This window comes from Spodoptera frugiperda, chromosome 29 (genome assembly GCF_023101765.2).
Source record: "Spodoptera frugiperda isolate SF20-4 chromosome 29, AGI-APGP_CSIRO_Sfru_2.0, whole genome shotgun sequence".
NCBI lineage: Eukaryota > Metazoa > Arthropoda > Insecta > Lepidoptera > Noctuidae > Spodoptera > Spodoptera frugiperda.
Window position 1 is genome coordinate 5,751,285 of NC_064240.1, and position 14,391 is coordinate 5,765,675.

General features: G+C 35.0%; 3 protein-coding genes across 3 annotated transcripts; 2 read left to right on the plus strand and 1 right to left on the minus strand.

Moving 5' to 3' along the window:
• The first annotated feature begins 423 nt into the window (after positions 1-423).
• On the plus strand, positions 424-1,633 carry LOC118268173 (ribulose-phosphate 3-epimerase). The gene is made up of 4 exons (XM_035582517.2): positions 424-802; positions 909-1,016; positions 1,097-1,318; positions 1,420-1,633. Exons 1-4 carry the CDS (start codon positions 566-568, stop codon positions 1,528-1,530), a joined length of 678 nt encoding a protein of 225 aa, XP_035438410.2. The 5' UTR covers positions 424-565; the 3' UTR covers positions 1,531-1,633.
• LOC118268172 (putative methyltransferase C9orf114) lies at positions 1,625-3,134 on the minus strand. Its single transcript, XM_035582516.2, has 3 exons — positions 2,489-3,134; positions 2,133-2,405; positions 1,625-2,043 (listed from the first exon to the last, which is right to left on the minus strand). The coding sequence occupies exons 1-3, from the start codon at positions 3,037-3,039 to the stop codon at positions 1,650-1,652; spliced, it is 1,218 nt and encodes a 405-aa protein (XP_035438409.1). The 5' UTR covers positions 3,040-3,134; the 3' UTR covers positions 1,625-1,649.
• A 291-nt stretch (positions 3,135-3,425) lies between these two features.
• On the plus strand, positions 3,426-12,985 carry LOC118268174 (bifunctional purine biosynthesis protein ATIC). Its single transcript, XM_035582518.2, has 11 exons — positions 3,426-3,528; positions 5,994-6,116; positions 6,618-6,834; positions 7,032-7,307; positions 8,523-8,635; positions 9,037-9,260; positions 9,629-9,877; positions 10,175-10,396; positions 10,767-10,944; positions 11,324-11,487; positions 11,768-12,985. Exons 2-11 carry the CDS (start codon positions 6,095-6,097, stop codon positions 11,885-11,887), a joined length of 1,785 nt encoding a protein of 594 aa, XP_035438411.2. The 5' UTR covers positions 3,426-3,528; positions 5,994-6,094; the 3' UTR covers positions 11,888-12,985.
• The last annotated feature ends 1,406 nt before the right edge of the window (positions 12,986-14,391 follow it).

Genomic DNA, 14,391 nt, shown 5'->3' on the forward strand with positions numbered 1-14,391 from the left:
TCGACTAGTTTCAAGCCATGCTAGAGGCTCATATTCATGAGCAGCATTCCGCGACACACGACGCGGCGATTGTTTGTTTGATTGTTTTCAGACAGAGGGCGCGATGGGCGCGATCCTCGAATCGCCAGTAGCAGCGCGACAATCGCCGCGTCGTGTGTCGCGGAATGCTGCTCATGAATATGAGCCTCTAGCATGGCTTGAAACTAGTCGAGTTCCTCGTCAAAACGTTACGTGAGTAAGCCGATAACATAATAATTAATATTTTTTTATAAGTAAAATTGTTTATACTTTGTTTTAATCAATTTGATGTTAAGTCTAAATATAGATAATTGTAAAAACCAATAAGTAGGTATTATTACTTATTAAGTTTCTAATGTATAAAATGTATGTTTAACTAACGTAAAACGGAGCGTAATATGTTTAACAACCGGCGCGTAAACTGATAACCTCTGTTAGCGTAATGTCACCTCTATTTTTTTAAGTTGAGTTCATGTTCAGTTGTTTGAAGTCACCCAGTGATCGTTTTATTTTTTTTTATTAAATTTAAGAAATAAAAATATTAAAAATGAGCCGAAGCCTAAAAGCATTGATTGGCCCTTCTATTCTGAATTCAGATTTATCAAGGCTTTATGAAGAATCTCAAAAACTTTTGGATAATGGTGCAGATTATTTACATTTGGATGTAATGGATGGTCACTTTGTGCCTAACCTAACGTTGGGCCACCCCGTCGTGAAATGCTTGCGCAACAAAATCAAAGATGTATTTTTTGAAACTCACATGATGGTTTCAAACCCTGAACAGGTTAGTTTATCTTTCTTTGTTTACTATTTATATTCCGAAAGCTGTATTTCCCATTTTAAATATATTTTCTACCTTATGTAAATCAATGTAATTTTTATATTTGTAGTGGATCGTGCCAATGGCAGATGCTGGAGTCAACCAATATACATTCCACATTGAACCAGTTGACAATGTTGCAGAAGTTTGTAGAAAAATAAGGGAAAATGGCATGAAGGTAAGTCACTATTCTAATTGGCTGTTTCAATATCAAAATTTATTAAAAATGTAAATTATATGGAGGTATTTTACTTCTAGGTCGGACTTGCCATCAAACCAGGGACACCGGTAACTGAGGTTGAAAAGTACATTTCTATGTCAGATATGGTACTAATAATGACAGTGGAGCCAGGCTTTGGTGGGCAAAAATTCATGGAGAATCAAATGGCTAAAGTCAAATATTTAAGAGGACAATACCCCCTGTTAGATATTGAAGTCGATGGTGGTGTAGGACCAGCAACAATAGGTTGCTGTGCTAATGTAAGTAAAAAACTGTTTATAAAATACATAATTATGTAAACTAAAACTGAGGTCATATACCTCAAATCTTCCAATATATATATTTTTTATTATTTTTCCAGGCTGGAGCAAACATGATAGTATCTGGAACAGCTGTGATAGGAGCTGCTGATCAAGCAGCAACTATCAGATCACTTAGGGATACTGTTCAACAAGCTATTAACAAAAAATAGAACACATTCCAAATAAGCAAAAAGAGGTCTTCCATTATGATTAAAGGTTAAAAAAATATTTTTCTACTGTGGTTACAGAAATAAAATATCAAAATGTTATTAACATTTGTTTATTATTGTTAGTCAAATCTGCTTAAATCTAGATTGTTATCAGTACCAGAATCTGAAAATTCTGGTTTAGACGTTGGGAATGATGAACTCTGGGCGATTCCAGTGCCAGTGAAAACCATTGGCTCATTGTTAGCCTTCAGTTTACTTCTAAGGCCTGCCATAGTAATGAGAACTGCTTCTTCAGTCCGGATTGTTCTAGAACCTTGATTAGGTAGAACATTAATATAGTGATTGAACAACAAACTAGGTTCGTCAGCTTTCAATTGTTCATCACTTTCTAAAGCTGCTTCAATACCATGTAATCCTCCAAAGACTATTAATGCATGGTTATATCTAACCTCTTTATCTGGCAATTCTTCAATGGGTGTGCCTTTATCAGAAGTTCCAATTGTTAAATCATACCTGAAATGAAACAAACAGTAAGTTGGTATTGATTTTAGACAAAAATGTTTATGATAATCTTAGTAAAAAGTATTTATGATTGTTCTTACCCATCTTTGTAAGGGCTTTGTGTAAAGACTTGACTTAGATTATTAGCTATCCTGACAGTATAACCCCAGTATACTCCTGTTTCAGCTCTCGGGGTGGTGAGGCTAACAATTTTTCCTTTCAGCTTTTTGCCACCTTCTTGAGTCGGGAGCATTCTGACTGTAACTCTGATACCTGGATTGAGTAATTTATCTGTAGAAATATCTTGAAGTAATCCAACATTCACCTGAGAACCTCGACCTGGCTTTGTTTTTTTGTTCATAGTTATGCCCTCCCTGTAAATAAGAAAATGTTAATGAAACTAATTTCTTTGTGGTGAAAACCATAGAAGCAATGATCACAACAATCTCATTCTTACCTAAACTGAAAATCATTTGACATCCTTAGATGATGTGGAGCATCTAAAGGATTAAGTAGCCCAGCAAATTCTAAATCTTTATGCAATGGAAAGAAATGCTTCCGCAAATACTGTGGACATTCAAGATATTGTAAGATGCGCGCCAACTGAACACAACTCTTGCGTGCCACAACCGCTCCATCGGCATCGTCAAGTTTTGACTTTTTAGTGTTTAATTTGTCTCCAACATCATCATACACAATAACTTCGTCTACACAAAATACACAGGCAGCTCTTGCTATTTGACCGGCTAAATATGTACGCAACTCAGCGGATTGAGCATTTTCCAATATTGAGCCAGGGATGGCTATACTAACAGTAGAAATTTCAGCATATTTCTTTTCACGTGCAATCTCTTCTTGTACTTTAGTTTCAGCTTCACGTTCTAGTGCAACTCTTTTTTCACGTTTAATAATTTTTTCTTCATTACGTTGACGCTTCAAAGCTTTCCTTTCTTGATTTATTTCACGCCAACTTTTCCCTGCTGGTTTAGTTACTGCCTGTTCAGACATTTTCTCAGAAAATACACACAATTCAATCACAACATAACCAAAAAATAACACAAGAAACACGCACGCTTTTCGGACACTTGTCAATAGTTGTTGACACTTGACACTCTGTGGAAATATTAACCATACCAGAAAGCAATAACTAAACGAAACTAAAATAATTTTTGTACATTGTAAAGAATAGGGGGAAAACGAGTAGATAAATCACCAGATGATAAGCTTTCCGCGTCGCCCGCAACTACTATTTTAAATATTATAAGTTAATAAACAGTTAATGCATTTTTAAAATTCTGATTTTATCGATGTGGACTAGATCGTGAAATAAAACGTAAAATTTGACAGTGACAAACTGACAAGCCTGTGAATTCGTTTCGTATTATTCGTCAATCGAATCAGCTTATCAAATTCGTCCGGATTCCGGATATTTGTTTTGAATCAAAACATCTCGCTCTTATTTGTGGTTATTATTTTAAAATCTTAATACAATACAGGGTAAGCATTATAATTTTATCAGTTAATATACACATATAATACACTAAAATAGTATTAGACTTAATAAAATAAACACAAATGCAGCACAACATGTGATTTTGGAAGCGTGTTCTAAATCACATGTTTCACTTTTTAAGATTTGATTTAGGTATTTTTTGTTTCTATAAACAAGGAAAAAGGGACAAAATATTTGTACCTGTCTATAATTTTGTATGCCGAAAATGTAGACTACAAAAAAAACATTCTTATAAGATTTTGCATGTAATTTCGATACTTGGTGCAAATAAATATTCTTGCGTACTTATTGTACTAATATTCATGATAATATAGTAGACTAATGTTTACAAATAATGTCTACCAAAAAAGTAAGATATATTTTTGTTATAAAAATATTCCAACACAGAAAACTCCAAATAAACTTGTGATTAACTCGCATCTCTCGGGACAATCGCCGGGAATCGACAGACCACCAACCTTGGGTCTAAAAAGTCTAACGTAAGCAATGCCAAGGTCACTATGTAAGTCACACTATTCACTTCAAATCCAATTGGAAAAGACACCAAGATAATGAAATATTTTTTATGTCTGTAGTACCCTTTTTGTAACTATACTTAAATTGGTAAAGAAAAAATAAAAATACCGTTTTGTTATTGTTTTCAAAACACATTATTTTAATTATTTTATCTAAAAATAATCGTGAAGTTTATGATTGCTAATATAAACTGTGTAACATAAATTGTAAAAAAAAAATATAAATACAGTAATTAGTGAATGGAAAAATATAGTAAAATATTTTGCACTGAAATAATTTGTGGAACTGATTAGTTTAAGTCCCAATGTCACACTTTAATTGAACAATGCAAATAAGTGGCACTAACTAAAAGATTAATGTAAATAATGGTTATTTTCCTAAAAACATGTAATTAATGTTAATGTTGCTATGTTACTTATCGTGAAAAGTGGATACTACTTACCCAACCTTTTTCTATTGATACATAGAACCTCATTCATTCATTATTTTTATTATAGTGGACATCTAACTTCATGTAGCCCTTATACCAAGGCTAGCAGCAAACCTTTCTAAAACTTCTACACAACTTAGTAGTAATGATATTAAAATCTAATGTGTGTCAATGCTTCTGTGGACTGAAAATAATACCAGTTTTATTAACCAAATTTTTTTAATAGAAACAAAAATTGTGTACTTATTTCTAAATTGAATAAATTTTTATCATAATATTATAAATAACTTTAGACAATTCGACTTTAGTAATGAGCAACAAAAAGCATATTTATCATAATTATTTTTGTTTTCGAAAAGTAATTTAAAGATAACTTATTGTACGTAAGAACATTTACGTAGAGACATCGAAAGTCTTGTTTGTTCGTTTTCAGCTGTTGTCGCTATCACAGAGCAATAACTTTAGTTATTTACATCACAGTAATCAATTTTAATAGGGTTGTCACTTTTTTATTAGTTTATATTCTTGTTTATTTACTATGGATAATGACAGGGTATGAAAATTAAAAATCTATTTAGTCTGTCAGTTTATTAGGCAATGAGATGACAGGGTATGAAAATTAAAAACGTATTTACTCCATCAGTTTATTAAGCAATTAAAAAGTATTAGACACAGATTGTTTTATTTTGTAGCATAAAATGAAAATTCTTAGATAAAACGAATTAAAGTTTAAGAGTGGGAACAAATACGTCATTTCTATAGGTGTTAACGTACCTAGAGGTGACGTCACGCGACATTTCAAATCAATCTCCAAAAAAAGGTGTAATATGTTTTGTAGATTATTTTAAAACATATGTGTCTAATGTTTTAAAATAATCTACAAGACATACATTAAAATAATAATATATACGTATGTACATTGTACAGTCTGCACAGTTATGTGGTATCTAGATATGACAATAAAGATTTAGTACCCTCCAGTACCATAACTACAGTCTGTAGTACTGAATCAATCTTTATTTTCATATGTACATACCAAATAGCAATTAGCAACTAGGCTGAGTGTACATTAACAACCGAAATTAATACCTATCACCCTGTCATACTGAAAGGTCTGATAGAGGTACTTAGTCTAAATTAATTATTATGTTATCGGCTTACTCACGTAACGTTTTGACGAGGAACTCGACTAGTTTCAAGCCATGCTAGAGGCTCATATTCATGAGCAGTCGTCGTGTGTCGCGTAATGCTGCATAACATAATAATTAATTAAGTATGTCTCACGAAAGTTACAATAAAATCGTACTTAGTCTACTTCACGTTATAAATTGCTTATGTAATTTTAACTACCTAAAATCAGATACATTATTAATAAAAAGGTTTAAAATCTGGATGAAATCCTTTAGAACTTTTTTCCAGTTGTCTAGAAAATACTTATCATTGTAACTTGTATTTCAATTGACAACCCTACATGTCTGGTAAACAAGATTGTGTTGTTATCAGGACCCCTGCGTAAGGTCAACTGGACGCAGCTAATATAAGCTCACTGAGAACAATTATCATTTTCGTCATTACAACCAAGTTATTCATAAGAAACACACAAAATGGCTGCTAATGGAAAACTAGGTAAGTCTATATAAGTTTAAAAAATAAAATAAACAGATTTTCAAAAATTGTTTAACAAATGTTTTATGTATTATTGTAAGCTTTTTATTTTTGTTATATTTAATTAATTTAAGACACATGTGTTTTTTAAAAGAACTGTCCAATACTAGTTTTTCTCCTTTGCATGGGTACATTTACCAACGTATATTTCACTTACAATCACACGTAGACTTGGAGCAATATTTTTTGCTTCAGAAAGAGACTGGTATTGAAAATCGGAACCGTGACACGTTATACTGTAGCGTGTACCGTTACCCAGTCACTGCGCCTCATTTCAATCTAAGTGACTAAGTACTTATTCGAATCATTCTTTTTTTTATTGTTGGCAGTTCAATAAATTGGCTAGTTCGGTTAAGGTCGAATATTGAACTGATAATAAATTACAATCAACTGAAGAATTGATTGTCTTGGCCTTGAATAGTTTTATCTTCAATTACTAATTGTTTAATACTTTGTCCACAGCTCTTCTAAGCGTGTCGGATAAGACAGGCTTATTGCCTTTAGCAAAATGCTTGTCCGAGATTGGGCTGGGGCTCGTTGCCAGCGGTGGTACAGCCACAGCTATCCGCAATGCGGGCCTCGCCGTAACCGAAGTTTCGGACATCACCAAGGCCCCCGAAATGCTCGGAGGACGAGTCAAAACCCTGCACCCTGCTGTTCACGCTGGTATTCTGTCTAGGTAAGCATATAAAGCGTTCAATATTCCATTAGGTTATTAATCTACACATATACGTGACATCAGAACCAATAAATAGATTTTACATTTAGGTCACATTACAATGTTATTGGAACGTAAAACTATGTGGTCATGAAAAAATCAAGAATAGGTTCTTGTTGGTGGTCTTTATAATACTCCAATATTCCCAATTCTTCCAGAGCCATCCCATCAGACCAGGAGGACATGAAGCGTCAGAACTTCGACATGATCAGCGTTGTCGTCTGCAACTTATATCCTTTCGTTCAAACTGTATCCAAACCCGGAGTTACTATCGCCGATGCTGTTGAGAACATCGACATTGGTGGCGTGACTTTACTCCGTGCGGCGGCTAAGAATCATGACAGAGTGACTATTATCTGTGACCCTAACGATTACGATGCAGTCATGCAAGAATTAAAACAGAACAACGACCATCAAACCTCTTTGGATACTAGGTAACTTCTTTGTTTGACTCGACTAATATAGGTACTAACTGCCGATCTTAGAGTCATTTAATGGTTACTTAACCCAGTCCTTACGAATTGTTTTCGGAACAAAATCGTTACTAAGGAATAGCTACCTAATCATTAAAATAAATGTCTCTGAGTGCGGCAGTATAGGGCACTTTCGCATGCTCCGATTTTCGGATAGTCGATGCCGGGTCTAGTGAAAAGAAAAGACTTTTTGTTTGATTCATTCATTCATTGTTTACCTAATTTTAACTTTAAAAGGGTATTATGACTAACCATTAAATATTTGTTATCTTGTAGTCGAGTGATCGTAAAATCATAAGTAGTTATCTTGACACTGACAGAAAAGTCGGCAATCGACATTATTTTATTGGGGACTCTGTTGCTATTCAAAATAATATCTGCTACCGAAATAAAAGTACCGGTTATGCCCAGTTATTATTATTATCTCTGTCTACCTACTCACACGTGCGATTAGATGTTTATCGTTTGACTGATATTGTAGTAAATAAGGGCTTATTAAATTTCTTATCAATATACAGAATGTTGTAACACCAAATCTCACTGCTCTGCCTTTCTTTTTGTATATATTCCTTTCGAAGTCCAAGAAATCGCAACTTTAAAGATGTGTGAGACGCATAATCGAAGTGATTTCTCTCCAAAATAACAATGTGTAAAATTGTGTATTCTTGTGTAGAAAAAAGCTGCATCCACAATTTTGTTGTTTGTACACTATTTAGTTTATCAATGCAAAAGAAAATATAAATTAAAACACGTTAAATTTTGGGACATTCTGTATAATATAAGTCAAGATTATCTATATTTATTTTTGAATTATCAGGTCTTGCTTGTTATCAGGGAAAGTACCAGGTAAACTCTTGTTAACAATCTGCTTATTTTTGTATAAGTACATAATACGTATGATGATTGTACTTATAAGTACATGTAGTTCTTTAATTACCGAAAACTAGACGTTATTTTACAATGTGCCCCTTTGTCCGCCTCTGTTTAAATAAAAGGCGTTATGTTATAATATATAATGTACCTACTAAGAATTAACTAAGACAGCCTTGCCGAATATATGTATATCACTTCATACTATGTACTTAACTCGTGGTAACTCATATACCGGCAGACAAGTAGTTAATTTCATATTTATTAACAAATTTAACTAACATACATTATGTTTTCTGTTCATAGGAAGCGACTTGCTCTTAAGGCTTTCACACATACATCGGAGTATGATCTCGCTATCACAGACTATTTCCGCAGACAGTATTCTGCAGGACAGTCCCAACTGACCTTGAGATACGGTAAGCCAATATTTTAACTGATAACTTACTTAGTACTTAATTAACTCGTTTATTAACACTAACTGACCTTAAATAAGAAGGTTAATTTATACAGACTTAGCGCGTCGTGTGTCGGAACGCAGATCCACGAGACACAATGTATTTTCTATTGTTGTCTTATATACTGGCTACGAAAGGTTAAACCGCCTTTGATACCGCCGAGCAAGAGTTCTCGGGTTCGATTCCCGGGTCGGGCAAAGTATTTTTTTGTATTTCAGTTTTTCGTAAATTTCTCAGTAGTACTTTTACGAGTGAAATATTTATCAGTGCACCTCTGCTTATCCCTCCGAGGATAACGTAAACAAATGCAGACATAAAGTACAAATATGTAATTATTATGTAAAACTCTTAATCCTATCCAGGTATGAACCCTCACCAGAAACCAGCTCAGGTGTTCACGACCCGCGACAAACTGCCTCTAACTACTCTGAACGGTTCTCCTGGCTTCATCAATCTGTGTGATGCACTGAACGCGTGGCAGTTGGTCAAGGAATTGAAGGAGGCTCTCGGCCTGCCCGCGGCTACCAGCTTCAAACACGTGTCGCCCGCTGGCGCCGCTGTTGGATTGCCTTTGACTCAAGAAGAGGTGAATTTATGCTTTATATTTAATTTTAGCATTAACAGCCCTTTATAATCCATTGATTGGAAATAATAACGTTACGTAAGACATTTGTGATAGGACAGAATGGGTTTTTTTCTATTTTCGCAAAAGTGAAAGAACATGTTTAAAATCTATAATATAAAAAAAAGTCAGGTTTTCCTTTCTGACGCTATATCTCCAGATCGCACGAACCGATTTCCACGGTTTTGCATTCGTTAGAAAGGGCTCGGGCTCCATGAGGTTTATAGCAAAGAAAATTCAGACAAAACAGGCAAATTAGTGGTGGCGAAACGGAGTTCGCCAGGTTTGCTTGTCGTGTTATAAAATGAAATCTACAATTACTATGTTTTCAGGCGTCTGTATGTATGGTGGCTGATCTTCTCCCGAACCTGACGCCGGTGGCGTGCGCGTACGCTCGCGCTCGTGGCGCCGACCGCATGAGTTCTTTCGGTGATTTCGTCGCCATATCTGACGAATGCGATGCTATCACCGCCCGTATCATCTCTCGAGAAGTTTCTGACGGAATCGTCGCACCTGGATACACCCCAGAAGCATTGGAGATACTTAAAAAGAAGAAGGGTGGTAGCTACTGCGTTTTGCAGGTAAATAATCTCATTTCAATATAGTTAATGTAGTAGAAAATCGTTTGTTTTTTAACTTGTACACTACAAATCGAACTATTAATAACCAGCTTATTATGAGCTCGCTTTGTACGATGTCTCTGCACAGTCAAGGGTCAGTTTATACTGGTCTATATCACTTTATATTATTTTCTTAACTTGATATGTAGCTGTGTGTATTGTTTAGAAAATAACTGCTTTCTTAGTTTTGTCTAATCCTTTATGAAAAGTTGAAAGGATAAATTTTCAGCATAAATTAATAAAACAAAAATCTTCCAGATGGACCCCAGTTACGAGCCAGACCTTATGGAACAGAAGACTATCTTCGGTCTCACTTTAGAACAAAGACGCAACGATGCTAAGATTACCGCAGACTTGTTCAAGAATGTTGTGACTAAGAACAATGTACTACCTGAGAATGCTGTCAGAGATCTCATTGTAGCTACTATTGCTTTGAAATACACCCAGAGCAATTCTGTCTGCTATGCTAGAGATGGACAGGTAAGAGTAATAAAGTATCTACGCAGTTTTCGCATTGCAATCACCTAATATTGACAGAACTATTGACTTGGTTTGCCATAATATCCATGGTCACCTGGAACGGCAGCAGCGTTTTAAATAGTTCCGGATTGTCAGAGTTCTGCTTCAAAATTTTTGTTAACTGTATCTTCTCTTAGTCGACTCAGCAACATTTACAAAGCTGTTTACGGAAATTTTAACAGCTGATTAATTTTTCTTTGTGTTGATCAGCATATCAGAAAACATACCACTGACTGCCGGTATATAAAACACAATGAAAAATTAATCATGACATGATTAATTTTGCGTTTGTTCGTCATACGCCAGAGTTAAATTACTATGTATATTTCAGGTGGTAGGTATCGGTGCAGGGCAACAGTCTCGCATCCACTGCACCCGGCTGGCGGGAGGCAAGGCCGCGCTGTGGTGGATGAGGCGACACCCTCGAGTGCTCGCCATGAAGTTCAAGCAAGGCGTCACCCGCGCCGTGCAGTCTAATGCTATTGACAACTACGTTAATGGCACTGTTGGTTAGTATATGCCTACATCTATAGCTTATGCCAGCGGCTTTACACGCGTTTCATTGTTCTATCACAGTAACCTGTTCAAATCTATTCATTAGTTTTTACATGAGAGAGCAACAAACATACAAGTTTCACATTTACATGTAATATTTGTAGTAAGTATAATAACAATAAATATGTGACTGATAAGGTACCCGTATACGGTCGGCACGGTTTGTGTTTTTCACAAATTGTTGCTCCAAATCTGAGTGCAATGTGTAACTTTTAAGAGAATATCGCGAAACTTTTGTTCAACACCAAATGTGTTCATTGCCTTCAAAGTATTTTAGAAATAAATATAGGATAAAGGTTGATTATAATTAAAATGTTATTTTAAATTATTCAGGTTCAGATCTTCCTTTGGAGCAATGGAACACGTTATTTGATGGGCCAGCTCCCGCCTTGCTGACTGAGCAGGAACGCTCCGAATGGGCCAGCAAAATGGACCGCGTGGCTCTGGCTTCGGATGCTTTCTTCCCATTCCGTGACAATATCGACAGAGCTGTGCAGGTCAGTAGCAAAGAGTTTATCTAACACTAACGTCTTCTAGAGACTTTGCTTATGTACTGGTTGAAAATTATCCTTCTATAATGGAATATTGGGTAAGAAAATAAGATAGATCTCTAGATATGTATACAAGTCCTCTATGCCTTTAATTCTTTTCACATTTATTGTACTGACTAAAAAAACATTGATGTTTTCCAAAAAGGACAAAAATTTTAATTATTCCCCCAAGCTACTTTTATTTGGATTTTTTTATGGAATGTACTTAATGTAATTTCTATTACAGTGTGGAGTCGAATACATTGGCAGTCCATCGGGCTCGAACAACGATCAAGAAGTGATTGAGGCTTGCAATGAGCACAAGATTGTGCTTGCACACACCAACCTCAGGCTTTTCCACCATTAATAGAGATACAAATTAAACATTTGAAGCTGGTATGAAACTGGATTCATGTCAAAACTGTACCTCTACTATGAGTCTAAAGTTACAGTATTTGTTTTACAGCGCCTCTAGCAGCCACTTAGGGAAATAAACATTGACATCATCCCTATGTAGTATCGACAATATTGCTTTGTACAGTTCGGCCGTCGGATCTCGGCGGGTCTGAAGTTAGGCTCCCGCAATTTTAGCGCTTGATAACTCGTAAAAAAGTAAATGGTTTAAACAAATAAATGTAATTTGTAGTTCTTATTGCTGTTAAAAACTGTTATTAGCATTTATTTCTTTAATACCTTTCTTTTTGTTAGGGTTTTTAAGCCCTAAAATTGCGGGAGCCTAACTTCAGACACGCCAAGATCCTACGGCCGAACTGTAACTCATGGAGAGGTACTGATTAGTTTACAAATGTCGTCTAAATATACCTCATTGTCAGCCGTATTAAAGTCTCCAAGGTTGAGGATTATCCTCATGCTTTGCAGATGACTTAGGAATCGTTCTAAGTATAGACATTGTCGATGTTAAGCATGGTCAAGATGACAGTTGAAACAGTTTTATACCTTAGCCTTCAGCAAATAAGTGACATTATCGATAACTACTTTAGGAGGTACAATCTCCATTCGTATACTATAATAATGCCATGAAATTCGAATAACTTGTTATATTATTATCTCGAATGTGTTAGTTACAGATCATTTTGCCACAATACTATTTAAAAATGAGATGTTCATATACTTTTATACATTTGTTAATTGTGAATCAAAAGATAATCATGTTGTTGTAAGGTTTGGTAACATTTATACTTTTACAAATTAGATGTAAGGTTGAAGTTGTTTAAGGTTAAGATTATTATTTGATAAAAAATATCATATAGATATCAATGTATCAGCTTAGGTTACGTGCTTGGTTAAAGTGATGTATGAGCGATACAAAAGAGTGATGAAATCATTCCATATAAAAATTATGCATTTTTTTTAAATGTACTTTATTCCTGTTGCTTGTTTCCTAAAATGTATTGAGAATGTTGTATTTTTAGAATAAAAGTGTTTATCTTGAATATTACATGGACTTCAGTTTTTTTTTTTTTTACTTTTTTACTTGACCCTGTAAGCCTAACTTACTCTACTTCAGATTAACTCTAGAGAAAGAGTAACTTGGATTGCACGGTTGGCGCGATGGCTGGGCAATCTACCTGCCGTGCAACGTGTAGCGGATTCGACTCCCGCAAGGAGTAACTGTTTGTATGATCCGCAAATTGTTGTTTCGTGTTTTTGATTTGCATCCACAACACAGGAGAAAATACTAGTGTGGGACAATGTTTAAAAAGAAGTAAGTTCTACTAAGTATATGAAACAATAGAAACTAGTCAGTATACTAATACTGAGAAACATAGGTAATGTAAGTTTATCAAACTATCTATGTGGTCAAATTTATAATCCGTATCTGCCGTATCAATTGTACGGCTTCCCCGGGCTACGGGGGCTCCCAGCGTGCGTTAGCAAAAAATAAAAACTTCCAATTTATTATTTCATCTATATCTATACTAATATATAAAGCTGAAGAGTTTGTTTGTTTGGACGCGCAATCTCTGGAACTATTGGTCCAATTTGAATAATTATTTTGTGTTGGATAGCCCAATTATCGAGGAATCGCTACGATCAATAGGAACCGACCAGAGCGGGTGAAACCGCGCGGAAGCAGCTAGTTTCAGATATTACAAAAGTCAAAGAATCAATTCCTTTTTTCCGCGCAAAACATGCGTTCTAGTTGGAAGTAACTTTATATTATATACAGTATGGTAGTATATTCAAATATTAAATTCTGTATTGATCACAAAAAGCTGTAATTTGTAGGTTGTCTAGGAATATTACGAAAATGTGGCGCGGCTATTGTGAAGCCGTATTTGTGTTCAAATTAGCTCAAAGAAAAAATGCACCTTTTGGCCTATTTCGCTCATTATTCGTATATTGTCAGCCAAGATGATAACAAATATATGGTTTAAATTAAGTCATAAGAGGTTTCCCCATACGGTATATTAGTTTAAAAAAAGTAGTATAGATTACCACAATAATAAGCTAGTTGTATTGTGTAATAAATGAAACTCGGTTCTTGGAAATAACTGCCATCTCTCGTATGAAGTAATAAACGAAACGAAAACAAGTCAAAGTGACTACGTGCTCTTACATACATATGACGTATACGTACATACATACACACAATCTAATAATAAGTCCACAAAGAGTGCTCGGGGACTTTTTGTGACTCACTCACTTGGTTCTTCCCCGGCTTGATAACGTCAACGTTTTCATACAATGTTATACCAGCTCAACGAAATTTCCCCGGTTTAGTGGAAATAAATTACAAAATATCGAATTTAACCATGATTGATCAATGATCATTTTATATAATTCTTATTTTCAATTTCAATAGATAAATTGAAAAATTAGCACTCCCAAAGCCGAAACCCCATTCTA